This window comes from Micropterus salmoides, unplaced genomic scaffold, assembly GCF_014851395.1.
Source record: "Micropterus salmoides isolate LMB-PRFRI ecotype aquatic unplaced genomic scaffold, ASM1485139v1 Ms_hic_scaffold_7, whole genome shotgun sequence".
NCBI lineage: Eukaryota > Metazoa > Chordata > Actinopteri > Centrarchiformes > Centrarchidae > Micropterus > Micropterus salmoides.
In genome coordinates this window covers 20768112-20795417 of record NW_024044459.1, presented here as the reverse complement: position 1 = coordinate 20795417, position 27306 = coordinate 20768112, and the positions used below count along the sequence as shown (strand labels likewise).

The 27306-nt window shown below is 39.1% G+C and overlaps 1 protein-coding gene across 1 annotated transcript in view; it reads right to left on the bottom strand.

The window, feature by feature from the left end:
• fancc (FA complementation group C) overlaps window positions 1-26796 on the bottom strand; it is a 49283-nt gene extending 22487 nt beyond the window's left edge. Inside the window, exons 1-4 of the mRNA XM_038702612.1 lie at window positions 26644-26796; window positions 19819-20061; window positions 3474-3561; window positions 3198-3292 (exon numbers count right to left, since the gene is read on the bottom strand). Coding sequence (XP_038558540.1) covers window positions 3198-3292; window positions 3474-3561; window positions 19819-20016 — 381 coding nt within the window. The 5' untranslated portion in view covers window positions 20017-20061; window positions 26644-26796. The remainder of the gene's footprint in view (window positions 1-3197; window positions 3293-3473; window positions 3562-19818; window positions 20062-26643) is intronic.
• Window positions 26797-27306: the final 510 nt, after the last annotated feature.

The window sequence follows — 27306 nt, the reverse complement described above, 5'->3', positions numbered from 1 at the left end:
GTGTGTGTGTGTGTGTGTGTGTGTGTGTGGTAGGTGTGTGTGTGTGTGTGTGAAAATCTCAATTTCAGAGACCTGAATTCCATTCAGTCCCAGATTGTTTGTTTTAGCTGATGAATCAGTCTTAATGGGAGGAGACAGACATTATTATGATAAGCAGACAGATTCTTCTCAGAGGATGAAAGACTGAGGGGGTGCCTTCAGTCCACAAACGGACTGCTGAGATGGCAAGAGTGGCAGCATTCGAGAAGAAAAAAACGAAGCCTTTTTGGAGAACGGGGAGTCACCTTTAGTGTTTAGTGTTTAGTGTCTTATGCTAGGCATGGAGAAAATGTATGTAGTTGTATTGTCTTTCCTTGTTTTGTTTGTTGATTTTTATCTTGCTTTAACCAATGTGTTCACAGCCTATGATGGAGCATATTTACACTGACGATCAAGGTTAATGTGGTGATGACGAGCTGTAGGGTGGGGGAGTGGAAGGGGCTGTATGTTTATTTTGTGATGCATATTATTTTGTACTTTATTAAGAAACAAACAGATTAATGTTCATGCAATTAAAAATGTAAATCTATGCACCATCCCAACTTCATGGCAACACACACACATTCACACATACAAACATGCATACAGTCCCCTCCAAAAGTATTGCAACAGTAAGGGAAATTCCGTTTGTTTTTGTTGTTCACTGAAGACATTTGGGTTTAAGATCAAAAGATGAGTATGAGACAAGAGTTCAGAGTTTCAGCTCTCATTTCCTCGTATTCACATCTAGATGTGTTAAACAACTCAGGACATATCACCCTTTGTTTGAATCCACCCATTTTTCAAGTGAGCAAAACTATTGGAACATGTGACTGACAGATGTTTCTTGTTGCCCAGGTGTTGCCTTTTAGGTTGATTGTCCAAACATTAAATAGCTCTGCATGACTAGTCTAAGTTTTCATCCTTGTTTCAAACCTATAAAGACTGCATTTCCTGTTAAAGAGGATAAACCAACATGAAGACCAGAGAGCTGTCTATGGGAGAAAAGCAAACCATTATCCTGAAACACAATCTTATGCACTGATGAGACCAAGATTAATCTCTACCAAAGTGATGGAAAGGCCAAAGTGTGGAGAAAGAAAGGAACTGCTTATGATCCGAAGCACACAAGCTCATCTGTGAAGCATGGTGGAGGTAATGTCATGGCTGCTTCTGGAACAGGCTCATTAATATTTATTGATGATGTAACTGATGATGGTAGCAGCAGAATGAATTCAGAAGTGGACAGAAACATTTTGTCTGCCAATTTACGGAGAAATGCATTGAAACTAATCGTGAGGAAATTTATCATGCAGCAGGACAATGACCCAAAGCACACTGCCAACAAAACAAAGGACTTGTTGAAGGAAAAGTGGAAGGTTTTAGACTGGCCAAGTCAATCACCTGACCTTAACCCAATAAAGCATGCATTTTACCTCCTTAAGAGGAGACTGAAGGGAGAAACACCCCGAAACAAACAAGAACTGAAAGAAGCTGTGGTAAAAGCCTGGAATAGCATCACTAACGAAGAATGCAACAGTTTGGTGATGTCGATGGGTCGCAGGCTTGAGGCAGTTATTGCAAGCAAAGGTTATGCCTCCAAATATTAAGTGTTACTTACTTTAAGATTATTTGTTCCATTACTTTTGCTCACCTAAGAATGCTGTGGTCTAATGCAAACAGTGATATGTCCTGAGTTGTTTAACACATCTAGATGTGAATACCAGGAAATAAAAGCTGAAATTCTGAACTCTTATCTCATACTCATCTTTAGATCTTAAACCCTAATTTCTTTAGTGAACAACAAAAACAAAGGAATTTGCCTTACAATTCCAATTACAAAACCATGCACACATGCACTCCGCTTCCCCTCTTATGGGTCAAAGACCATCTGGGAAATTCGAGGTTTACTTTCAAGGCACTGTTTTAATTAGCAAGATGTTTTATTAGATGAGAAATTAATCAAAAGAATACAAACACACAGTTAATCTGGCAAAAATGTGAAGGTTCCACATTGTTTATCATAAGCCATCTGTGTGAACCCTCTCAAAGTTGAAAACTGCTGAATATTTTCTTCCCCTCTATTCGCTTTCCCTCCTTTGTGTGCGACTTGAAAACACACAGTGAGCGAGATCAACTAACCATAATATAAAGGCTGATCCTTCTCTGGTGACAAGAGGCAGTGAAACAGTCCATTTTCATTTTTCTTTCAAAATATGTTTTACAGTTTTGTGCACAAAAGGCTTGGACTAAAAGAGACTCAATCTACCTCATTCATCATGCATGTCCCATTGGAGAGGAGATGCAGAGGCCTGGCGAGAGTACTCCTATTAAAAGCAAATTAGACAGAAAATCTCTTCAGCAGCCCAAAGGCAATCGAAGAGGGATTCCTTTGAAGAGTATTGTTAGAAGGGATGACGGTCAATCCGTATCTCTATGAAGTAATAAGGACCTAAACAGCAAACAGACCTGGCCTAAAATTATGAGAAAAGGCATATGATGGACGACTGGAGCAGAATATACATTAACGTCTAAATAATGTTATGAATAGGAGACCTGTGGCTTGATTTCTTGATAAATATTTTAAATTCTTCTGGGATTTTGTCTTATGAGTATGTCTTTAATTTCTGTGTAACCTCCCTAGTTGGAGCCATATGACCAATGAAACCTCAGAGGGTACAGATGACTTTATGTGGCATCATAATTGACTATTTATTATATCGGTAAGTAAGCTGCCATTGTCAGAAATAACTAAACAATTATGATACAAACAAGCACACATACTTAGCTTCAATACCAATACCGACCAAAATGTGTCTCTAGCACCAAACATCGAAAACGCTAAGTACCAAAAAATGGCATTGAAGGCGTGGTCAGATTAAGTGTCTTATTTACTTATGCTTTCATTAGATATTATAATTGTGATGATATAATCTATTTAATTAAGTAATTTTGAGAATTTTTTATTAGAGATATTATGATAAAGAGAGGAAAGGAAATTAGGGCACAGAGAGAGATAAGGAATTAGGGAAATACATGAAACTAAGAGATCACTTTTCTTAGACCATATGCCTTATTTATGATACTCCAAAAATACATTATATAAAATCAATAATATAAGTCTACCTAATTTACTTCAGTGTAAGTTCTCTATTAACAGAGATAGAGAAAGTCCATACCCTTATCCACTGGTTGGCTTTTCTTTCCACAGCATTGCCTGGATGCTCCGAGTACAGTCCCCACAGACACTGGAACAACAGCCTTCTGCTTGCAGCTGCAGACAACAAGACACCAGCAATCACAGCGGGTTTGATAAGTTCATGTAGATTTCTGGCTTAGCATAACAACCTTACACAGCGCATAACCATCAAAATGACTCAAGATTCGTCATGACGTGATCCATCCACTATTCCCCATTACAGATGGAATTAAAGTTTTTCAGAAGGCGCACTCACCATCAGCAGTGACATAAGGGTTCCAGCACAGTCGGCCAAGGAACTGGCCTAGGAAGGGCAGCCTCTTCATGGTCTCTGTTGTGGAGCGCTAAGGGACAGAACAGATAGAATTGTCGTTTCACTTTATTATAGATACTCGCACCTCCTCACCCATCTTCATCTATTTTATCCTTTTAACCTAGCAACCTTGTGCCACAACACCAAACATTAGAATTAGAGCCCGACTGATTTATCTCTTTGTAGATATTATCAGCCGCTATAAGCTACTTCCAGATGTATCTGCATCGGCGTCACAGCCAATATATGACTATTAGAAAAGAGAAACAGAGAGTCGGATCCTTCCCTCATGTCATGAGTGTTGCATAGTTTGCCCACCAGAGGGCACAATGCAGCTCCTCTGTTAACAACACTGCAGCTGATAGCAGTCTACCAGAGCTCAGGGCGGCTCTGCCGGAGCTACGGAGAGTAGCTCCTGGTAGCTCAGTGTTCTCGGTGAGTTGCCCTCTCCAGGCTCAGGAGTGTGTTTAATGTTACGGTAACCTAGTGTTGGAGGCTATGCTGCTGACAGATGTGATTGTAGATTTATTTTTGAAACAGTTTGGCATTTCCAACAACCAGTCCTCTCATTTCTCTCTAATTTATTACTTCTAAATATTTTATAATAATAACAACTTTGTAGATAAATCTGTAGAGCACTTATCAAACAGAGTACAAAGTGCTTTCACAGAAGATAAAGAACAATTACAATCACAACAGTTAAAAAGACACCATTGAAATAAGAAAAAGCATGCACAAATTAAAATGAAAATAAAACAACAGCTAGCCAATTCAGATAAAAATCTGAATAAATACGTTTTCAGGCGGGACTTAAAAGAAGACACAGACTCTGACATCCTGATGTCAACAGGTGGATCATTCCAGAGCCTTGGGGCCGTTACTGCAAAGGCTCTTTCTCCTCTAGATTTCAGCCAGGCCATTAAGAGCTTTCAAATCAATAAGAACTTAAAATCAATCCTAAAACAGACAGGGAGCCAATGTAAAGAGAATAAAATCGGAGTGATATGGTCAAACTTCCTAGTTTGGGTTAATAACCTAGCAGCTGAGTTCTGCACTAATTGTAGGCAGTTCAAAGTTTTTTTATTTAGACCTGAGAACAGACTGTTGCAGTAGTTTAGGAGAGACAAAATAAAAGCATGTATAACAGTTTCAGAATCTCTGGCATTTAAGATGCCAGCATGATTGGACAAGCTTTGAATGTGTTGTTCAAAGCAAAAATTGCTATCAAAAAGGACACCAAGATTTCTGGCAACAGGTGTAATGTAATTTTTGTAATTTTCTAACATCGCCAACAGCAGATAACACGGCATGTTGCAAAATTAGTCAGAAAGCTAATGCCGTGTTTATCAGTGGAGGAGGCTAACATTAATGAGCCATTAAACTGTAGTTACAATCGGTGTGTTAGAAATGATTCAACCAGTGTTAGATACTTGTTAACAAGTATCTAACACACAGTTGCAGATCCTCGTTGTAGACAGTCATGTAGTATTAAATTAATTCAAAGGCAGCGTTTCCTCTGTCACTGTATCATAGAGCCAGAAGTGTGTTACAAAATGATATATAAATATATATAATTTTCATATATAATTTGCCTATGTAGCAGAGTCCAGTTTATCATTATTACTAGGGATGGGGATCCTTAATTTTTATTGATATTGATACCCTTATTGAGACTGCTTAACGATCTGATTCTTTATCGATACCACTATCGATACTTTACTATTATTTAGTGATGGTTATTTGGTAAGACCAGACCCAAGGGGCATGAGGTAGGCCTGCACGGTGTGAGGAAAATATTCAATGTGCGATAACGTTATATATTGAGATGACATATCACTTGCGATAAATAAACATATGTTAAAGTGTGCATATTAACTGCCTGGTTGTTTTTAATTTAATATTTTAAATACAGCTAAATGTTGTTTGTAGAGCAGCAACATTAATGTTTACAACAGCAAAGTAACTCAATAACTTTATCTGACATCACAAGTAGTGAGTGACGTTTAGAAAGAACAACATCAGTCTGTATCAGTCCCTCCTCCTCTCTCGCTGGCTGCAGGTAACGTTACCAGGTCGAAAGAGGAGCGGCTGGTTTGTCTCAGCCAGCAGCTGAGTTTTTAAGACTACAGACCAGTCTGTGCTCCAGACAGACAGCTTTCTATTTAGCTTGTTTTTAACATTTGGCTAATGCCAAGCTAGCGTTAGCTGTGCTTGTATAAAACAGGATGAGATACTGAGGACAGAGATGATTAAATTAACCACTTCTACAGTTTAACGTTACCTTACATATTGATAAAGTATTGTGTTTTTACTTGCGAAGGTTTTATCGCAACGTCACAGTAGTTTGGAGCTAACTTAACCCTCAACGTATTCCACCGCGACGGCGCAGCCTCTCGCGCTACTGCCGCTGTGTGTGTGTGTGTGTGTGTGTGTGTGTGTGTGTGTGTGTGTGTGTGTGTGTGTGTGCGCCGACAGAGTGCAGGCAGAGACTGCACCCTGATGATTTTCTTATCCATTGCGTTTCAAATTAAATTGGATTTGACGCTCGAGACATATACGTTACATCATAGGACCCGCAAATCTCGACAGCAGTATCGATAAGCTCAAACCTTATTGATTTTCGGGTTTTGAGAAATTTTGGAACCAGGTCCTTTTGAAACCGGATCTCGATCCCCATCCTTAGCAATGACATGAGAGATGATATATGATATAATTATTATTTTTAGTAGTAGTACTATATTGGTATTTTTAGTTTCTCTTTCGCTGACCCCCCACAATACATACACTATTTCATTTAATGTTCATTAGTAGTAGTACTCTATAATAAATCAGATATGTTAAAAATATTTTCTGTAGTTTTATACATTTTACTCTTATTTATAAAAACTTTAATATATTTTTTATACTTTTGTTCAAAGTACTATTTCAAACAACAACAAATTTTATTTTTAAACTGCATTATGTCATGGTATCTTGGTGAGGTCTCCACATAACAAATGTTAGGGATAATGTTTGTTTATATTATGGGTTTCTTAAAATAAGGGGGGAAAAGAATATCGGCCATCCGATTTTAAAATCCTCAAATATCAAAATCGGTACCGGACTTAAAAATACCATATCGGTCGGGCTCTAATTAGAAGATGCAAGTCTTAAGAGGTGAATAGCAGGCACATCCACAGGTGTTCAGTACCGTTACTCATGCATCACCTTTGTTTTGGTCATGTCACAATTTCCACCAGAGTGTCAACAGTGAGAGATACACAGCGCAGAGCAGGGCTCTGGTCGAGGGTGCCATACCTGTAAGGGTTTAAGTATGTGTGTGTCTGTGCTTGTTTATCCAGCTCAAAACAACAGGCCATGTGATTTACTTTACCTCACAGCCAATTAAAACATCCAGAAGGTTTCAAGCTAGGGCAAACCCTGCATTTCAGAATGTGAAGAACCTTTAATCCTGACTAGTTTCTATACAGAATATATTTAATTTCTCCAAAGGATCTTCACTTATAAAATTTAAGACTTGAGGTATGGAAAGATTCCAACTATATGTCAGGGCAGTTCGCTGGAACGAAAAACAATACTTGGTCGACGGTATCCTGAGTATGACTGAATACCAAAAACAGCTAGCCATGTGAAAAACATGACTGGAGCTGGTCACAATTGCTATTATTTAAAACCGGAACATCATTATTAACTCATTTGGCTGTTCAGCAGGACAAGTAATTTGTTCTTTCTAGTTTAATATGACACATTGCATATTTGTCAGAAAATTGCTTGAGACAAATTCAGTCTGGATGAAGACCTTCAAAATAATTTTGGATTCAGGATAACTCTGTAAATACACACAGGTGCACAACATTGTTTTTGCTCCATCGCATTACTTTTCTGGGTTTAATAAATCAACACAGAGCACGTTTTTACAATATGATGACTGCAGTGGAACATACGAAAGGCAGATCAAAGAGGTGACGTCTTACTTAAATTTACAAGCATGTCTGCACACGTGTGCATGAATCATGTTTATGTGCATCTACAGTATTACATAGTATTCATCCCATATTAAGAGACTGTATCATACATTTCACCTCTGAGCTAATTAAACTGTGAGCACAGCTTTGACGCAGGAGAAGTCCACACAAAGAAATCCCACTTAAGCCGGTTGTAATTGAAGCAGTGTGATGTTGCTCAGCAAAGATGATTTGGCTTACTTCACTGCCATGTACACACTTGAGGTTGTGGTGTTGGACGATCAGGGTCTTATGACATTTAAAATATCACCCATAAGCTTTCTGGTGGGTTTCAAAACATTTCCCTTCTCCTTGTACCATGTCTTTCCCTTGGACTCATCCTCCCATCAACCTCACTGCCACCTCTCCTTTAGCTAGAATTAAAAAGATTTTTACCACCACTATTAGAAGAGGTGAAAATAAGCTACGGAGTCCATTGTGTTTGGAGCCAGAATCTAACAGCAATTAGCAGTACTGCAGGGGGTATTTATGAGTTAGGAGTAGAGATGCGCCAAAAATTAAAATTCTTTGCTGAAGCCAAAACCGAATATCATGAAAAGATTTGCCGGATACCAAAAAAGTACATTCACATTTTTACCATTTATTTTGCCTTTTTTTTTTTTTTTACCATTGCATAAATTAAATAGACAAAATGTGCTTTTTACTCAGTGTTTCCCACAGGATTTTGAGAAACTATGGTGGGCGGGTCCGAGGCCCAAGAGGATCCGGTAAAGTAAATTACATGTGTCCATTTACTTTTAATGTACACATGTACAATGCTTTATACCTTCTGTAAATATAATCCAATTAATCTTATTTCCATCCTGTATAGACACCTTATTTTGAAAACCGTACGTTGTCACGTGTATCTTCGCGCTAAATTCATCCAGCCCAACCCAATTTGATAAATAATGTTGTATGTGGTTCTCGTATCGTGTAACATGAAGACTTCATAGCCTCTCTTCAGGGACTCTCATACTGCAACACTTGTCTCTGTAAAGAGAGAAAATGACAGGATAAAGTCGCTAACCTGCCGTTTCAGTTACCATAAAGGCTTGAATACGTGTGCACTCCAAATTTGGTGTGGCTAGCTTAATCGCCTTCTCATAAACAAGTGACAGAAACACTCATAGCGGGTCAGACCATTTGTTGCCTTTTCTAAGAAGTCAGCCATAGATGGAGTGGATGTGCTAGGAGACAATTCAGCAGAACAGTGTCTGCAAACGGCGATTTTGCATGCTTCCACACTTACGACATGTCAACGTAATTGTTTGGTAAAATTTAACTGGTCTTTTGACATATTAGGCTGAACACCAAAAGTGCTTTTTTGATATTTTTGGCCAATTAATTTTGGTGGCCAAACATTCAGTGCATCCCCACGTAAGAGGAGAAGAGGACTGGAAAATGGGAAGAAGAAAGAGGGGAACATTTCAGAGAAGAAAAGGTTGCTGCACTGCCAATGCGCATTAATCTTTCTTCATGCACCTATCATCACAAATAATCAGACAGCAATGAGCAAGCATGGAGAAGCCTCAATGTAACATTAGATAAAAGGAAGCTGTTAAGGTATTTTTAGACCTATATGTTCAAAAACAGCTAAGCAAAGGAGACTAACTTGACTTACTCAAGTAATGAGATCACCATTGATGGGAAGCAGAAAGTTAATAAGGCCATGTAGGGTTCCTCTAAATGCCCCCACTGTGCCCCCCCCCCGCCCAACAACACCACCAATGCTGTCTGGAACACAGCCCTCACATTCAGCCTTCCTATCAATCCAACAACACATGGTAAACATTGTGTGTGAGCATACACGTGCATTTGTGTGTTGGTGACGCAACTAAAAAGGAATGTTCATTTACAATAGGAGCTTAACTAATGCTTTGTGACTGCAGGAATGCCCATAAGAATGAGCAATCACAACAGAACGTAATTATTACTATATATCAGGGCTAAATCACCATCAAAGCCTGTCAGCATTGTCCCTAATTATAAATGGGCTTTGGGACTATTTATCTTGTCTTGATTAGAGACAGACATCTCAGGCAGAAGCGACTGATTATGTACATGCCAGGAAGGCAAATGGGACAAGTTTATAGACAATGATGAAGAGAACAGTAAGGCAAACAGTTCTGTCCTTGACATCGCTGAACTACAATCAAAGTTGCTATGGTAAACACATAAATATACACTAGAGTAGAGCCTGACCGATTCCGATTTTGATAATTGAGGATTTTTAAAAGAAGGATATTCCGATATATCGGCCGATATTCTTTCACCCCCTCTTTTCAGAAACACATACCATAAACAAAGATTATCCCTAACATTTGTTGTGTGTAGTTAGGGGACCTCACACATAACATGACATACTGTAATGCAGTTTAAAAATACACTTTTTTATTGTTACAGGGCTCGACAATAACGGTGGCCCGATGACAGTTAAAAGTAATGTCAGGACTGTGGAACTAGAAACTCACTGGCCCGATCAGGCCATTGCAAAAACATTAGTAGGCTATTTAAAAAATGAAAACAAACAAAAAAATCAACATCCTGCAGTTGTTTTGCAGCTCATGGCACGCACCGTTGTCCAATCCAGAGTTGTAGTGATGTGACGAGCGGCTGTCAAATGTTATTTCTCTGATCTCAATCAAGCGGCAACCTCTGGGTCTGAAAAGTGAAACCATGCAGACGGAACTTAAACCTGCATTCTCTCTAATGCACAGCAGGGGGCGAGTCCGCTGGTTGCAAAAAGAAGTCGGGTTCCATTAGAAATTATAAAATGAGGCTACTTCTCAGCTGAATTACTACCTCAGTAAACACTTTCATGAGTTGAGTTAGTGGCTAGTTTCAAGTCTTCTTCAACACAGCATGATGTTCATTTAGTAAATAATGGTTGTATTTAGGGGAAAATAGACGAAAATGCAGCGTATGCTTTTGGGTGGTGCTACCTTGTGATTGACATGTCGCCATCATGGCAACCTGTCAATGATAGAGGCGACTTGTATCCGCTGCTCTGTGTACATTTTTTAAATGGCTGTCAGCAGGAGAGAGAGCATGTCCTGTTTGAGTCTGTTAGTATGTTTTGTTTTAAAAGTTAATTGTTTTGTTAACTATTACCTTTTTTTTATTTTTAGTGATTACATCTTAGTTTAGTTTTTTTTTCCCAGGATGTAATTAATAAATTATTAAACATGTTAAAAGAATAACATACCTTAAGTCTTTGGTTTTGTTTTAACACTGATAAATAACATTTGGAGGGAGGGCCAATAAAAATTGTATTCGGGCCAGTAAGTTTCAAACCCACTGGCCCGGTGGGGCCAGTTGCAAAAAAGTTTAACGTTGAGCCCTGTGTTGTTTTTATATACAGTCTATGGTTATAAATAGTACTTGACCAAAAGTACAGCAGATTATGCCAACTGATTTATGGCATTCTAAACACGCAGAGTGCCCTCTGGTGGACAAATATGCAACAACAACACTCGTAATCTGATTGAAGGATCCATCTTCCATCGGCTGTTATAAACACAGATACCCATTATTAATTAGCTGATATATTTTGCTTAAAATGGAAACCCATGGAAAACCCATGAAAACCAAAATGCATCACTACAAACCATGTACCATGTTACAACGACAAAATGACAATTTGTGACCTGGAATTGTGAAATCTCCGATGGTCACGGCCACGACCAAGTTACTGCGCCTGGCAAAGAAATAGGCTGGCACATAACCCCCCATAAAACGTAGAATTGTCATTTTTACATTTTGGTTTTTGTACTGATTAAATAAGCAAGATGTAACATGTTACTAAGTGAGCTTTAAAGGTGCTGCAAAATGGATTGTGTTACATTCAGAAAGAGCCAGGCTAGTTGTTTTTCTGTTTTCTGTTCTTTATGCCAGGCTAACCAGCTGTTTGCTCCTGCTTTATCTTGACAGACAAATATGTGAGTGGAATCAACCTTTCCCCATCTAACTCTCCACAAGAAAGGGAATAAGCATATTTCCCGAAAATATCAAACTATATAAATATGGAAATGAATTATAACTTTTTCTCATCTAAGGGCATAAGCCACAGGAAAGTTGTGAATTCATCAAAGGATTATAAATGCTGCCAAGAAGCAGGCTATCTTCAGCTGGTCTTTTATGAGTCCACTGCCAGTAAAAAGGATTTGAACCCAATTAAGCTATACAGTTCTTTTCTCTTTCTTTGTATCTGGTCCATCATCCTACAGACGCAGACACCTCTGCATGACGTGTACCTGGGATAATGCTAAAAGAGAAAGAGACAAACGATTAAAAATAAAAGCCAGTCAATTCTCGATCTATAAAAATATATGGCTATTTGCTATAGTAGACAGAAACACCAAGACTGACTATAACCATCACCAGAAAAATATATGTACTGTAGATTAAATTAAAACCTGCAAGAGCACCATGACTGTAAGACAAACAAGAAAAAGATTTCATGCATGAGAAAAAGACATTATATGAGAGAGAAAATTATTTATAAAAATAGTAGCAAGATCACTAAGAGGCAAAAACTGAAAGACAAGGTGTCTTAGTAACACTGAAATCTCACAGTCATGCACCCCTCCTGTCCTCGGCTCCCTTCCTAAATTTGCTGGACCTGATATAGGGATATATTAGGTTAGCGCTGGAGGTCCCAATGCGGCTATTACCTGACTAACTCAACACTGCAGCACTGCCAGACAGACATACACAACCTCTGCACAGCACAGAGCAGCCTCTGTTAGCAGGAGCCTACCAACGCTGGACTTACTGTTCATGCCCTGGCTTAGCCAGAGAGTGAGCGTGTGCATGTTTGTGTGTGTGTGTGTGTGTGTGTGTGTGTGTGTGTGTGTGTGTGTACTAGACGTTCTTGTGTTTGAATTAACTTAGGACTTCATTAATCAGATGGCTGTTTGGTCTATTTGATTAACTGTTTTAATTTAATTCATTAGGTAAGGTGTGTCAAGTATGGAGGTAAATTGATGCCATAATTATTGAAAATGGACAGACTATGAGTCACAAATAGATATTACAACTTGTAAACAAAAAACACAATCTACAAACAGATTCAAAATCCACAAAGTCCTCATGATCCGCAAATTTAAAACAAGATCTACAAATAGATTAAAAAATCCACAAATAAACACATAACGATTCACAAATAGAAATCAGTGACTTGAACTTGAAAACCAGAATTTGAATCAATGTAAAGTGATTTGTTTGCAGGTGAGGATCATATTCTGTTTGTAGATTGTGTCACATTTGTTTTCAGAATTTTGACACTATTATTTCAAAGTGGTGACAAAATAATGCCATAATCATTGAAAATGAAGAGACTGAGTCAAAAATGCATATTACAATTTGTAAACACAAAACAAGATCTACACTGGCGACCTGTCTAGGGTGTACCCTGCCTTTCGCCCGATGTCAGCTGGGATTGGCTCCAGCCCCCCACGATCCTGTATGCAGGATAAGCGGTTGACGATGGATGGATGGATGGAAAACAAGATCTACAAATGTAAAACATTACAAATAGATTAAAAAATCCGAGCTGGCGCTGACAGGCAAGCAGGCAGACCCTCTGCAGAAAGACCCTGGGCAGCGCTGGGAAAGGACGGACCAAATTGGGTTGTCAGGTAAGCGGTTAATCGACTAAATAGCTATTTTGTTAATTATGTGACATTTAATAAAGAATAACGTTATCGCAGCCCAGTACCAGTAACGTTAAACACTGTCTATTTGTAGAAGTGCCCAGAAACGGGCTCACCAACAGCCTACCGTTAGCTAGTTAGCTAAGTCCCTTAACTTGTCCAACTAATGTAATATCATTTAGCTTTGGCTATAGCTAGCTATAACCAAACGTGTTAAAAGCATTTGAACAACAGCACATACAATTAGCTAGCTAGCAGTTCTTACACCTTTTGTGCCAACAGCAACAAAATAAACCTTCGCAGGGGATGCATTGGCGTTGGGACCCTCGCCAAAATCTCAACCTTATCACCGGGAACTAATCGGCACTCTGTCCACATAGCATTTATTTATATGGCATGGCAAATATGAAATGACAAACCGAACAGAGCATTAACTAGAACAACCCCTCACTGTCACGCTGTCATTTAAGTTATTATCTGTGGCTTATCCCTGTCTGTATGTGAGTGTATAATTTTTCCACAAAAATGCTTTTGTGAACAACAAACCCATGTCGGAAATAACACAGCTAGCAACCGGCGCGCAGCTAACGTTAGTCTGCGGTGTATGTTTACAGCTGAGCTGCAGCAGCGTTAGCTCCAGTTAGGTGCTCTGTGTGTTTTTAGTTCAGGATTTCTTTGGTGTGGATTGTTCAGGAGGTTTCTACCGGGAGCCACCGAGGTCATGTCCTGTCCAAAACATATGGACCAGGTCATTATTAAAAACACTGCATGAGGAGTCACGTGGGTACGGCGAACAAGATGGCGGCTGATTAGGGATCCTCTGCTCTCCGACACGTAAATTTGGGATAATACCGAAGTATAGGCTCAAGTTATTTTAAAAACTACCCTCGCTCCGAAGAGTAAACGGCTGGTGCATTTTTGGAGAACTGAAACAGCCGGAATCAAGCGAAATGGCCACATCGAAATATTTCAAAGACACGGGCTGTAAGGCTACTCGAAAAAGCCCTCCACATGAAGAAGAAGGCCCAACAGGTGACCCACCTCCCAGTCTTGACTGGCTGTTACAAGAAATTGCTAAAATGAGCAGCACACTGCAGAGCGTTGCTACAGATGTCTCAACTATTAAAGAAACGACAACGGAGTTGAAAGCCACAGTGACGTCTATGCAACAGAGTCTGGCAGAAGTAGAAACACGCATTGAGCACCTAGAGGAGACCTCGGAGCGGCTACACGCAGATGGAGACAAGAGAAACAAGTTAATGGACGCAATTTAGGACTGCATTCAAGCCCTGGAAAATCACAGCAAAAGGAACAACGTGAGGCTCATAGGCCTGAAAGAGACTTTTGGGACCAATGGGACACTGTTGAGCTGTGTTGAGAAAATTTTGGCAGAGGGGCTGGGGGTCCGGGCTGATGCCGAGTTTGAGATGGAGAGAGCACACCGGTTGCTCGCAACGTTGCCGGACCCAGAGCGGCCCCCACGACCAGTGCTGATACGGTTTCTGACACAGTCAGCGAGAGACAAGGTGATAACGGCGGTTAAGGAAAAACGGGGCTTCGTTTGGGAAGGATGTCGACTGTCTGTATTCCCCGATATGACAAGAGTTGGCGGAGAAGAGGAAAACCTTCACCTCCGTGAAGCACAAACTGCAAGAGCGGGAGGTGAAGTACATGCTGGCCTTCCCGGCCACACTGAGGTTCAGGTGGCGGGGGAAGAATGTGAGTTTCACTACAGCAACAGTGGCGGAGAAATTCATCAACAACGACGACCAAGGCAATGACTAAACATCCGACAAGGGTAATAAGTGGATACTTAACATTTGTATGGAAGAGACACATACATGTTGAGAAGACGGGTGTTGGAGGAGAGGGACCTGTTTGGCAGCTGCCAAGGACGGAGGATTTCGAGCAGAAGTAGCAGTAACCCACGGACCAGATAAGGTTTTATTTTAGTTTCTCATTTTAAGGCTGCACATGTCAGCTACAGGACTGTCAGATTGTTTCTGGCTTGAATTTAGGTTTTTGACTTTGGTTATGGTCTTCCTTTTCCGTATTTTGTACTGGAAATGTTCTTTTTCCAGGTTAAATGTTAGTGTTCATATTTTGTCAGAGTACAAGATTTTTAACCATGAGAACACAAAAGGCATAGACATAGTCCTTCAGTGATTCAAACAGGAACAATGAAGTAGACATAGGTATGGAGGTCCATTTGGACAAAGATGATTAAGAAATGTATTAAGTACATGTCATGGAATATTAATGGAAGTGGAAATCCAGTCAAAAGACGTAAGGTACTGTCATATTTAAAAACTAATAAGGCTGATATAGTTTTCATACAGGAAACTCACCTTAATGAGGGTGAGGCAGCTAAATTCAAAACAGGCTGGGTGAGGTATGTTTTTCACAGCTCATTCTCAAGTTCACGAAACAGAGTTATGATCTTGGTTAACAGGGGGATACATTTTGTGTTGCTTAAAGAGGTTAAAGACACTGAGGGACGAATGATATGTGTCCAGGCATTAATAGAAGGTATGCAGGTGATACTATGTAATATTTATGCACCTAATAAGGGAGACCCACACTTCTTTCATGGAGATGGACAGGCAAATTATCTTGGCAGGAGACTTTAACCAAGTGATGGACCCTATATTAGACAAAAGTCAGTTTAAAGGTCCACTAATGACCAAAGATAGGGAAGCAATTCATATGTTAAAAGATGACATGGCGCTTGTGGATGTCTGGAGGCTTACTAACCGTCGGAGAGGGAGTACACGTTTTTTTCCCCATTGTCATAAGTCACACCCCAGAATTTTTTTTTGATTGCAAGCCCCTTAGTAAACAGTGTAGTTAGTTGCAGTATAAGAACTATTGCTATCACAGATCACGCAGTGTTGGAATTATGTATAAACACAGAATGGACATGGGTAAGAAGACTAGATGGAGAATGAATTCATCATTACTACAGGAAAAGGTCATTGCTGGGAGAGGATTTGAAATCTTTCTTCGATTTAAACAGATTAAAAACTAATTTTTATGAAGGTGGGGAAAAAACTGGGAAGATACTAGCTAGACAAGTGAAAGAAAAGGACTCCTCGAATATCATCTCAGCCATCAAACGGGGAGTTAAATTAGTGACCTCGACAAAAGATATAAATGAGACATTCCGACAATATTACAAGAAACTATATACATCAACAGTGTCCTGCAATGACGGTCAAATAAATTCATTCTTCTCTAACATTAATATGCCTAAGCTTAACCTTGATCAAGCAAGGAAGTTAGAGTCACCTATAACGGTAGCAGAAATAAGGAAAGCTGTGTCATTAATGAATACTGGGAGTAATATTATAAAGAGTACATAGACATTCTTGCTCCAGTCTTGGTGAAGATTTATCAGGAGGCTTTTGAAAAAGGCCATATGCCGCCAACATTTAATGAAGCTTTAATATCTCTGATCCCAAAAAAAGACAGGGATATAACAGACCCATCTAATTTCAGACCCATTAGCCTGCTTAATCTAGACTTTAAAATTTTGACAAAAGTGCTGGCTCTACGACTCCAACAAGTCTGACCCAATATTATACATCCCAACAAAGCAGTCTTTATGAAGAACAGATCCTCATCGAACAACATGAGGAAATTAATACATCTTAAGTGGTTTGCATCATCCAAAAATGTGCCAATAGTTGCCATTTCCCTAGATGCCGAAAAGGCTTTCGACAAAGTGGAATGGAGTTTTCTTTATTCCACTTTTGGGTTTGGCCCCTATTTCTCTAAATGGGTAAAGATATTATATAAAGAACCAAAAGCAGCAGTAATTACCAATGGAGTTATATCACCCTTTTTCAGCCTGTCTAAAGGCACCCGCCAGGGCTGCTCTTTGAGCCCCCTATTGTTTATAATTTGTCTAGAAACACTGGCTGTTAGTATCAGGGACAATGGGAGTATTAAGGGAGTAGAGGTCGGGGGAGAGGAACATAAATTGCTGTTATATGCTGACGATATCTTAGCCGTAGTGACAGACTCTTAGGCTTCTTTACCATATCTAATGGATACTATTCAGTCCTACTCTAAATTGTCAGGTTACATAATTAATTGGAATAAATCCGAGGCTATGCCCATGACTTCCTCATGCCACCGTTACATGGTGGAAAAGCTTAAATTTAAGTGGGTACCAGAAGGCATGAAGTACCTTGGAATTAAACTCAGTCAAGACTTAGGAGAGATGCCTTTGTTAAACTTTAATCCAGTGTTGCAAAAAATTAAAACAAACTTGGAGAAGTGGCAAAAGATAAAACTTATCTGTGGGGAAAAGTCAATATTATTAAAATGATAGTAGCTCCTCAATTTAATTACTTAGTTATGATGTTGCCAATCACGATATCGCCCGCCATCTTTAAGAAGTATGATAATATAGTTAAACAGTTTTTATGGGACGGGAAAAGAGCAAGGATAAAACTAAGTAAACTCTGCCGCCCCATGAAGAAAGGAGGATTGGGTTTACCTGACCCAAGATTATATGGGATATCGTTTGAAATGGCTAAATTAGCCAAATATTGGAAAACGACAGATAACAAGCTAGACTGGATAGAGATTGAGAAGGAGTTATGTTCGCCATTTAGCCCAAAGGAGCAACTGTCTCAACGAAGTACTATAACAAACCCAATTCTTGTTCACTCTAAGGAAGTGTGGGATAAGGTACACAAAATGTATAAGGTGTCACAATATGTGCAGACATATGCTTCATTGTGGTTTAATCCTGCCATACATATTGGTAAAAAGTCAGTGTATTGGAAGCAGTGGTGTTCAAATGGTATATGTACTATAGGAGACCTCTACAAAAATGGACAATTCGTGTCATATGGAGAATTACTGCGTCAATTTAAACTTGAAGGCAAACAACATTTTTGGAGATACATACAAATTAGGGACTGTGTAAAATCTCGAATTGGTAATTGTTTAGGAAATGATATTCTGGACCATCTGAATGCGCCACGCGAACGCTGCATGGCTTCACAATTTTATAAACTAACAAACTATTCAGTAAGTGGTGAGTCCTCTAATGTGAAAATGTTATGGCAACAAGACCTGAGTACAAACTTTACACAGGAGAAATGGCTAAGTATACCAGCAGACTGTGGAAAGTATGTAAGAGAGGCAAGAGGCAAGTTCACACAATATAAGATCATACATAGATACTATCATACTCCTGTGAGATTATATAGAATGAAACTGATGAATGATAATATGTGTTGGAAGTGTAAAACAGAGGTAGGAATTTTTCTTCACTGTGTATGGGAATGTGGATTGGTGAGTCCATTTTGGATTAAAGTTGTGGACTTCTTGAGTAACTGGTCAGGCTCAGCGATTCCTCTGACTCCTGCTGTATGTCTATTAGGAGACAGATCGCAAATACCAAATATCTCAAAGGGAACCTTTTCTGTCATCATGGTGGGCTTGGTCACAGCTTCCAGAGTTATTTTAAGACACTGGAAATCTGCTATATCTCCTAATCTGAGAGACTGGAATAATGCAATGGTGGAGACCACATCCTATGAGTCTATGCTTCACAAACTGTCAGCTAACAAGGAGAATGGGATGACCTCTTGGGATCTTTTTTGGACATACACAAGGAAAACTTAGCCTAAGAAATTAGAGGCTAAATATAGACAGCTCTGTTCCTTTTTTTGTGTAGACTGGATTTTATAGACTTGTATAAAGTCTATAAAAAATATTTAATTTATATATATATATATATATATACATACACACACACACACACATATATATATATATATATATATATATATACATACATACATACATACATACATACATACACACACACACACACACACACACACACATTCTACACTGAACAAAATTTTAAATGCAACACTTTTGTTTTTGCAACCCATTCATCGTGAGCTGAACTCAAAGATCTAAGACTCTCTATGTACACAAAAGGCCTATTTCTCTCAAATATTGTTCACAAATTTGTCAAATTCTGTGTTAGTGAGCACTTCTCTTTTGCATATCAAGATGCTGATCAGACAGCAAGGGTATTGCACAGGTGTGCCTTAGGCTGGCCACAGTAAAATGCCAATTTTATTGTGAGGAGGGCGTTTTATGGGAAAAACAGCGAAACAGTAGTGCCAAAATTCTGAAAACAAATGCAACACAATCAACAAACATAATATGACCCTCATGCACAGACATATCACTTTGCATTCATTTAAATTCTGGTTGTCAAGTACAAGTCACTTATTTATATTTGCAGATCATGTTTTATATTTGTAGATCATGAGGAGTTTGTTTGCGGATTCTGAATCTATTTGTAGATTGTGTTGTGTGTTTACAAGTTGTGATATCTATTTTTGACTTATTGTCTGTCCATTTTCAATATTTATGGCATCGTTTTACCTCCAGTCAAGCCTGTAAAAGGCCACTTAGTGAATACAGACCATTTTAATTGACTTAACAGGCATCTGGGAAATACAGTGTAGAAGCAGGACTAACCAAATGTGTCATGTGTATAAATCTCAGAACTTCCCTTCCATTTTGACAAAGTTAATAAAAGGAAAAAATGTGAAGAAATAAGCTCAACTACTGCCAGTATCAGCTCACCATGTTGTTGCTATGTGTGAGGAGATGTTGGAGGAAATCCCTCAGTCTGCTCAGATGCAGGCAGGTGTCTTTCTGCGTGTCTGGGCTGTCAGCCTGGCTCCAGGCCACTGCTTTGTTCAGCCAGAACTGCATCTCCTGGACATTCAGCAGGGGCTCAGCTGTTTGTTGGCACTTGGTCAGTGGCTGCAGCTGAGACATTTTGCTGCTTGTCCAGGTGAATGTACTTAGGACCTAAGCGAGATCCTAAGTGAGACAAAGAACAAAACCATAGTCAATCACAATGATTATGCTATAAACACAAATATCTTATCATGTGTGCTTGATCATCTTTACTTTGTGGCTATTAGGGCTGCGCAATGTCAACATTTTTTCATTGTGATCTTGACTTCACATAATATTTAATGTGCCATATCACTATCCTGATATGTTTTAGAGAAATTCAAGGATTTCCAAAGTGTTTTATAGCAGAGACGGGCCACCTGGCCTCAAACAAAAAGCAACTCCGCTGAGGTTAGCTGTGTAGTTTGACCACAAGGAATACTATGGAGCAATGTTTACAAGTGGGTCCACAGGACGCTTGTAGGCATGCATGTTACACACCAACAAAGGCAGTAGAGGAGACTGCACGCTAATGATCGTGGATGTAATCAATGCAGGATTTTAAATGTTTTATTTTACGAGGAAGGAAATCCATTCAACATGTTTGTTAGACCTCAAGGATACACACAGTGTGTTTTGGTAAGAAAGCCTGAATGTAAATAGAAATGGGGCTTCTTCACAGGGTGCTTTAACCTCAAGGGAAAAAGAGTAACTTTTTCACACAGCAAGTTCGTCATCTGCTAACTAAATAAAATATGTAATAAATCTCCAACTGTTGAAAATACTTGGGTATTTATAATATTACCATAACTTCAGTCAACACATTGTTATCTAAAGTAAATAGTGAATGTGCCTTTATTATAAAGTCAATTGTAATCATAAATATATACACAAAACATATAAAAAACAATTCCATTTATGTTACGTGTAAATAACTTAAATTTAAAGAAACAGTGTCGTATATATATAAAATTGCAGAAAACATATCTGTAGTGAAAATGTTTTTGCTTATCTGCCAAAATATGCATCAATACTAATATATCTGGATAAACCAACATCAGCCAATAATATCAGCCTGCTAACTTTTGGGCTGTACCTCTAATAAACATGTGTGGCCCACATCATCCCCCATTTCCTATTAGAGCAGAAGTGGATAATAAAATAATAATTGGAAGTAATAATAAGTGGAAAATAAATTGAAGCATAGTGTGTTAATCTGGTTACGTTAATCTCTTACAACCACAATGTAACGCTCAAACTCCAGGCGATCAAGCCTTCTCACACGCACATACAGAAATAAACACTACATTCTTCACCTTTTATGATGACGGAGAGAAAAATGTGGGGGGCAGATCACAAGGGTGTGTGTGAGGATGTGTTTCACGTCTGTATATAGCCTGAGAATGGTGTGTGTGTGTATTTGGTTTTTGCCATAATGATAGGTCTGTGTGAGACACCACAGGGTTGTGTTTTATGAGCACCTCGTTACACACGATTTGTTTAATGTCTTGCCATCATCTCTGCTGGAAAGCCCCTATGGCTCGCTGATGAATATATAAATACTCATTTTTGGGGTGGAAAAAAGCCCAACCAAATTAGGAACAAACAACTCTTTTTTGACTTGTATAGGGGGCTCAGTTTTCAATAAAGCAGAGGTGGGAAAAGAACTGCAGAAGTAGCAGACAGTGTCACCTACAAACTCTGTCACACACAGACAGTTACATGTACACACAGGCATATATACTGTATTTACACAAAGTCACGCAAACACACGTCACACAGGCAACAAAAAATATGTTCACTACATGCACATAAACACACTCGACAGCAACTCTGTTGTTGGCTGAACACATTCTGGAGCAGGAACGAGATGTGACTGGTCAAATATTATCTTTGAAGATTTGTTCAACTAAGCTTGTGGACTTTGGGTAAGAGTGAGTTTGCTGTTCCAATTATGAGATTGTTGACATTATTTCAGTGTAATCAAATCAGTGAAACATCACTTCTTTTTACAAATTTACTTCTGTATGCTTCAGTAGGCCTGTGTATTATTTAATAACACCTGCATTAAATGAGACGAGTGTAAAGGTTGTCTCAATAATAATTATAAAAGGAACAGTTTTGTTCAACTAATTTAGGGTAATGTAATTATACACCAATCAGCCGTAACATCATGACCACCTGCCTAATATTGTGTAGGTCCGTCTTTTGCCGCCAAAACAGCCTTGACCCATTGAGGCATGGACTCCACCAGACCTCTGAAAGTGTGCTGTGTTATCTGGCACCAAGACGTTAGCAGTAGATCCTTTAAGTCCTGTAAGTTGCGAGGCGGGGCCTCCATGGTTCTGACTTGTTTGTCCAGCACATCCCACACATGCTCGATTGGACTGAGATCTGGGGAATTTGGAGGCCAAGTCAACACCATGAACTCAACCATTTTTGCTTTGTGGCACGGCTGAAAGAATTTCCTTAAAATTCAATAAACAATATCCCATAATGACAACGTGAAGTGTGTTTGAAATCTTTGCAAATTTATTAAAAATAAAACCGAAAACAGCACACAGCACAGCAACAGTACATAAGTATTCACAGCCTTCTCTCTATACTTTGTTGATGTACCTTTGGCACCATTACAGCCTCTAGTCGTTTTTGAGTATGATGCTACAAGCTCGACACCTATTTTTTGGCAGTTTCTCCCATTCTTCTTTGCAGGACCTCTCAACCTCCATCAGGTTGGATGGGGAGCATTGCTGCACATTTTCAGATCTCTCCAGAGATGTTTATTTGGGTTCAAGTCTGAGCTCTGGCTGGGCCACTCAAGAACATTCACAGAGTTGTCCTGTAGCCACTCCTTTGTTATCTTGGCTGTGTGCTTAGGGACATTTTCCTGTTGGAAGATGAACCTTCACCCCAGTTTGAGGTCCAGAGCGCTCTGGAGCAGGTTTTCGTCAAGGATGTCTCTGTACAATGCTGCATTCATCTTTCGATCCTGACTAGTCTCCAAGTTCCTGCCGCTGAGAAACATCCCCACAGCATGATGCTGCCACCACCGTGCTTCACTGTAGGAATGGTGATGAGCAGTGCATTGAGTTTTCCTCCAGACATCAGGCAAGAGTTCAATTTTGTTTCATCAGACCAGAGAAATTTGTTTCTGAAGGTCTGAGAGTCCTTCAGGTACCTTTTAGCAAACTCCAGGCAGGCTGTCATGTGCCTTTTACTGAGGAGTGGCTTCCATCTGGCCACTCTACAGGCCTTACTATTGCGGCAGAGATGGTTGTTCTTTTGAAAGGTTCTCCTCTCTCCACAGAGACACACTGGAGGTCACCTCCATGGCTCAGTTTGGCCGGGCGGTCAGCTCTAGGTAGAGTCTTGGTGGCCCCAAACTGCTTCCATTTACGGATCACGGAGGCCACTGTGCTCATTGGGACCTTCAATGCTGCAGAAATTTTTCTGTACCCTTCTCCAGATCTGTGCCTCCAAATACAATCCTGTCTCGGAGGTCTACAGACATATCCTTGGACTTCATGGCATGGTTTGTACTCTGATATGCACTGTTAACGGTGGGACCTTATATAGACAGGTGTCTTTCCAAATCATGTCTAATTAACTGAATTTATCACAGGTTGACTCCAATCAAGTTGCAGAAACATCTCAAGGATGATCAGTGAAAACTGGATGCACCTGAGCTCAATTTTGAGTGTCATGGCAAAGACTATGTGAATACTTGTACACGTTCTTTATTAGAGCTGCACGATTAATCTAATCTCAATAACAATGTCGTCATGTGCGGTTACATAACCACAAAAAAGTGTGCGATTTACTAAAACAGAAAAGGTGTGTAAGACACTCTCTTCTGTGTGTGTGCTGCAGGCTGCTCATTATCTGCAATGAGAAAAATGATATAAGAGCAGTGTGCGAGTAACTTTTAAGACAACCTAACGTAACCCCCCTCCCCGTCCCGCCGCTAAACGTTCAAAACATAGTCGGACTCGCCAGGGGAGCACCAAGACAAATGCCAGTACTCCAGGCGCTCTGTGGCGCTCTGTGACAGAGAAAGAAAGATATCGGCAGCAGCTGAAGCGTTAAGACAGAAGACAACTGTGAGAAGATAAGGAAGGTTTGGGTTTGGCTAGCTGTATCGGTGCCTTTTAGTTGTTTTTAGCATGTCAAAAAAAGTTTGACATGCTACAGCAAATCATTACATGTTGAACAATATGATTAAGTTAGTAAGTTACTTAACAAATTAGAGACCAATGTAGAGCATTTTGCTTGCATAAGGATTTGATGAATAAAGACAACCCACAGAAATGAAACAGCTGTAACTGGATTTAATATTCAACTAGTGGTAAAAACAGTATTGTATGAAATTTTAATGAATGTTGTATTTAATATATTATTGTACTGTAAACTAACTAAACATTATACTCTTTATTTAATACACTCGTGTACAGTTCCTCCTCCAGGTTGTGGATAGAGACTCTGCAGTAGACAGATGTACACTGAGCTGGTGCCAGGGTGCCAGTGTGCCAATATGTGCTGCTTCTAGCCGCCTCCTCCGTTGAGCAACTTGTTCCCCTTTTTCTGTTTTACTAGTTATTGTTATAAATATTGTTTAACTTTGTTCAAGTTTAGAAATACACATTTCAAAATGTCAGTATTTCGCGCATTCCTTCATAATTAAGCATTATAAATGAAATTGCAATCGCAAATCGTAATAATGTCCACAATAATCGCAATACGACTTTTTCTCCAAATCGTGCAGCCATAAGCTTTATTTTGTTTTATTTAGTTTGTTGTTATTTGCAAAGATTTCAAATAAACTTCTTTCACCTTGTCATTATGGGTGGGGTATTGTTTGTAGACTTTTGAGGAAAAGTATGAATTTCATCCATTTTGAATAAGGCTGTAACATAACAAAATGTGGAAAAAGTGAAGCGCTGTGAATACTTTGGTTCAGGTGGACTGTATATCCCACCCACTGACAGGCGCCTTGGTAAGGAGATAATCAGTGTTATTCACTTCACCTGTCAGTGGTCATAATGTTATGGCTATATTTCTTTATCATTTTGCTCCTACAATGTGACATTTATCACTAGTCCACATGCAATCACCACACGTCAACATCTGAATAAATGAAAGTAGAAACATAACCAGGGGAGGTGCATCCATACAGGGCACGAAAGGGTCACTGAATGGTTTGATGAGTATGGAAATAATGTGAATCATATACTATGACTTTTCTAGTCGCCAGATCTCAACCCTAACACAAACAAAATTTTCATTATTTACACTGCCATTTCATTTATCGATTTGTCGATTTATCGTTTGGTCAGTAAATGTCAGAAACCCATGGTGACATCTGATCAACAGTCCAAAACCCAAATATATTCAGTTTACGATAACAAAGATGACAAAAAACAGAATCAATTCATCAGCTGAGAAGCTGCAACTAGAGAATGTTTGACATCTGAATCGATTATCAAAATAGCTGCAGATTAATTTTCTGTTGATTAAGCCAGCTCTATTCTACTCATCACAACTTCCCAAAGCCCAAGGTAGGTAATGTCCAATTTTCTAGTTTATCCAGTATACATATACATTCAGTATAAAAATTATATAAACAGAGAAAAGCAGCAAAGCCTCACATGTGAAAAACTTGAACCAGAGAACGTTTCACATTTAAGCTTGATAAAGTACTTAAACGATTAAATTAGATTACATTTCTATCAATTGACTTATCAATCAACTAACTGCTTTAGCCCTAACCTGTACTTTTCAATGGAATGTTATTCTCAAGACAAAGACACACAGAGTGTGACACTTGATCTAAGACAGGGGTTTTCAAAGTCTGACACTGTGGGTCTCCCCTCAGACAAAGCTTGGGAAACGCCCCCCTTCATTAGTTTACTTGATAAGTTTCGCTCAATTTCTGGATGCCTATGGGATCATGATTATAGTATTTGATCCCATAGACACTCAACATTTGGGCCAAGATAAACTTAAATTGCAGTTTGACATAACTTCTGACTACACAAAAATAGTTTTAAAAAAGGTCTGTCCTAAGGCATTTATTAATTTTTGACTCTGATGGGGGGAAAACAGTTCCCCAAAACTACTGTATCTCTGAACTCAAACACATAGGCTATTCTATGTGACCTCCTTTTGATACCCAATGCAATAAGTAATGTAATATTGTTTTATTTCCATTCACTGAGCCTCTAAAACTGTTTGGAGCCCCCTTGGGGAGGCCCACCTCACACCTCACCCTGATCTAAGACACACCTAGGCAGTGTATGAAAACACAAAAACACAAGGACACACGGCTTTGTGACCATTAAAGTGATACAAAGCAAATTACTAATGTTTGCCTGACAGTTTCCCCACCAACACTAACTTACCTAATGAGTAAAACGTTTGGGTGCAACACCTACACCACACCGCAGGATGTCAGTATTTCCTCCACTCAGTTGTAAGTTAGTTAGGTTACACATGGTGAAAGCTATGTCAGTTAAATTTTATAGATGCAAAGCATCTTCAAAACACAACTGCTGTATGTCAGACAGTGTCGAATTACGTCACGACACAGTAAATACACCTGCTTTTCATCCTTCTTTGCGAGGAGCTAGCGTTACCGTTATCTCAGCTGTGTGTTATTAGCTTGTTAGCAAGTGAATCACTCTACAGTCGGACAAATGTTAGCAACAGTAGCTTCAAATATGGACTTACGTGTAAACAATAAAACTGAAATATTCACAGAGCTGAAGTCAGCTATCTCCGTTCATTGTAGATGTCTTCAGACAAGAAGACAAGCTTTTCTTCCCGCGATGTAAACAAACTGAACTTCCCTCTTCTTTCGGAGCTCCGTGCACAGAAGATGACTATTGGCTGAGAGTCCTGCTGGCAGTGCCTGCTGGGAAATTGAGTCACATAGTTGTAGGAGCAGAATAAGAAGAAAGTTCCTCTGAGAAGATGCTGTCTACCACACCTAGATAAGATGGAATTGCATGCTTATTTTACACATTGGGTGTTAATATTAAAAATAGGTTTCCACAGTGATTCTCAAATTCTCCCACCCTATGATAGACGTTTGGAATGATAACATTTGTTGTTACTGTTCTGGGTATTTGTATAGCACCTTTCAAAAGTAAGGAGAATGTGTAAAAGATACACAAGACAATGTAGAAATTCTCATATATTATTTTCAAAGAATAAAGTAAAATAGAAGATAAAAATATTCTGAAATGGGGGAAAAACTAAATAACCAGAAGAATAATAAGTTAGGTAAGAATAAATCTCCAAATTAAATTTTTTAAATAATTTTTTTGTTTTAAAAACAGGTGCATTCAGAAAAAACTCAATTTAGAAGAACTTAGTAGTCTCTAAAGTGCA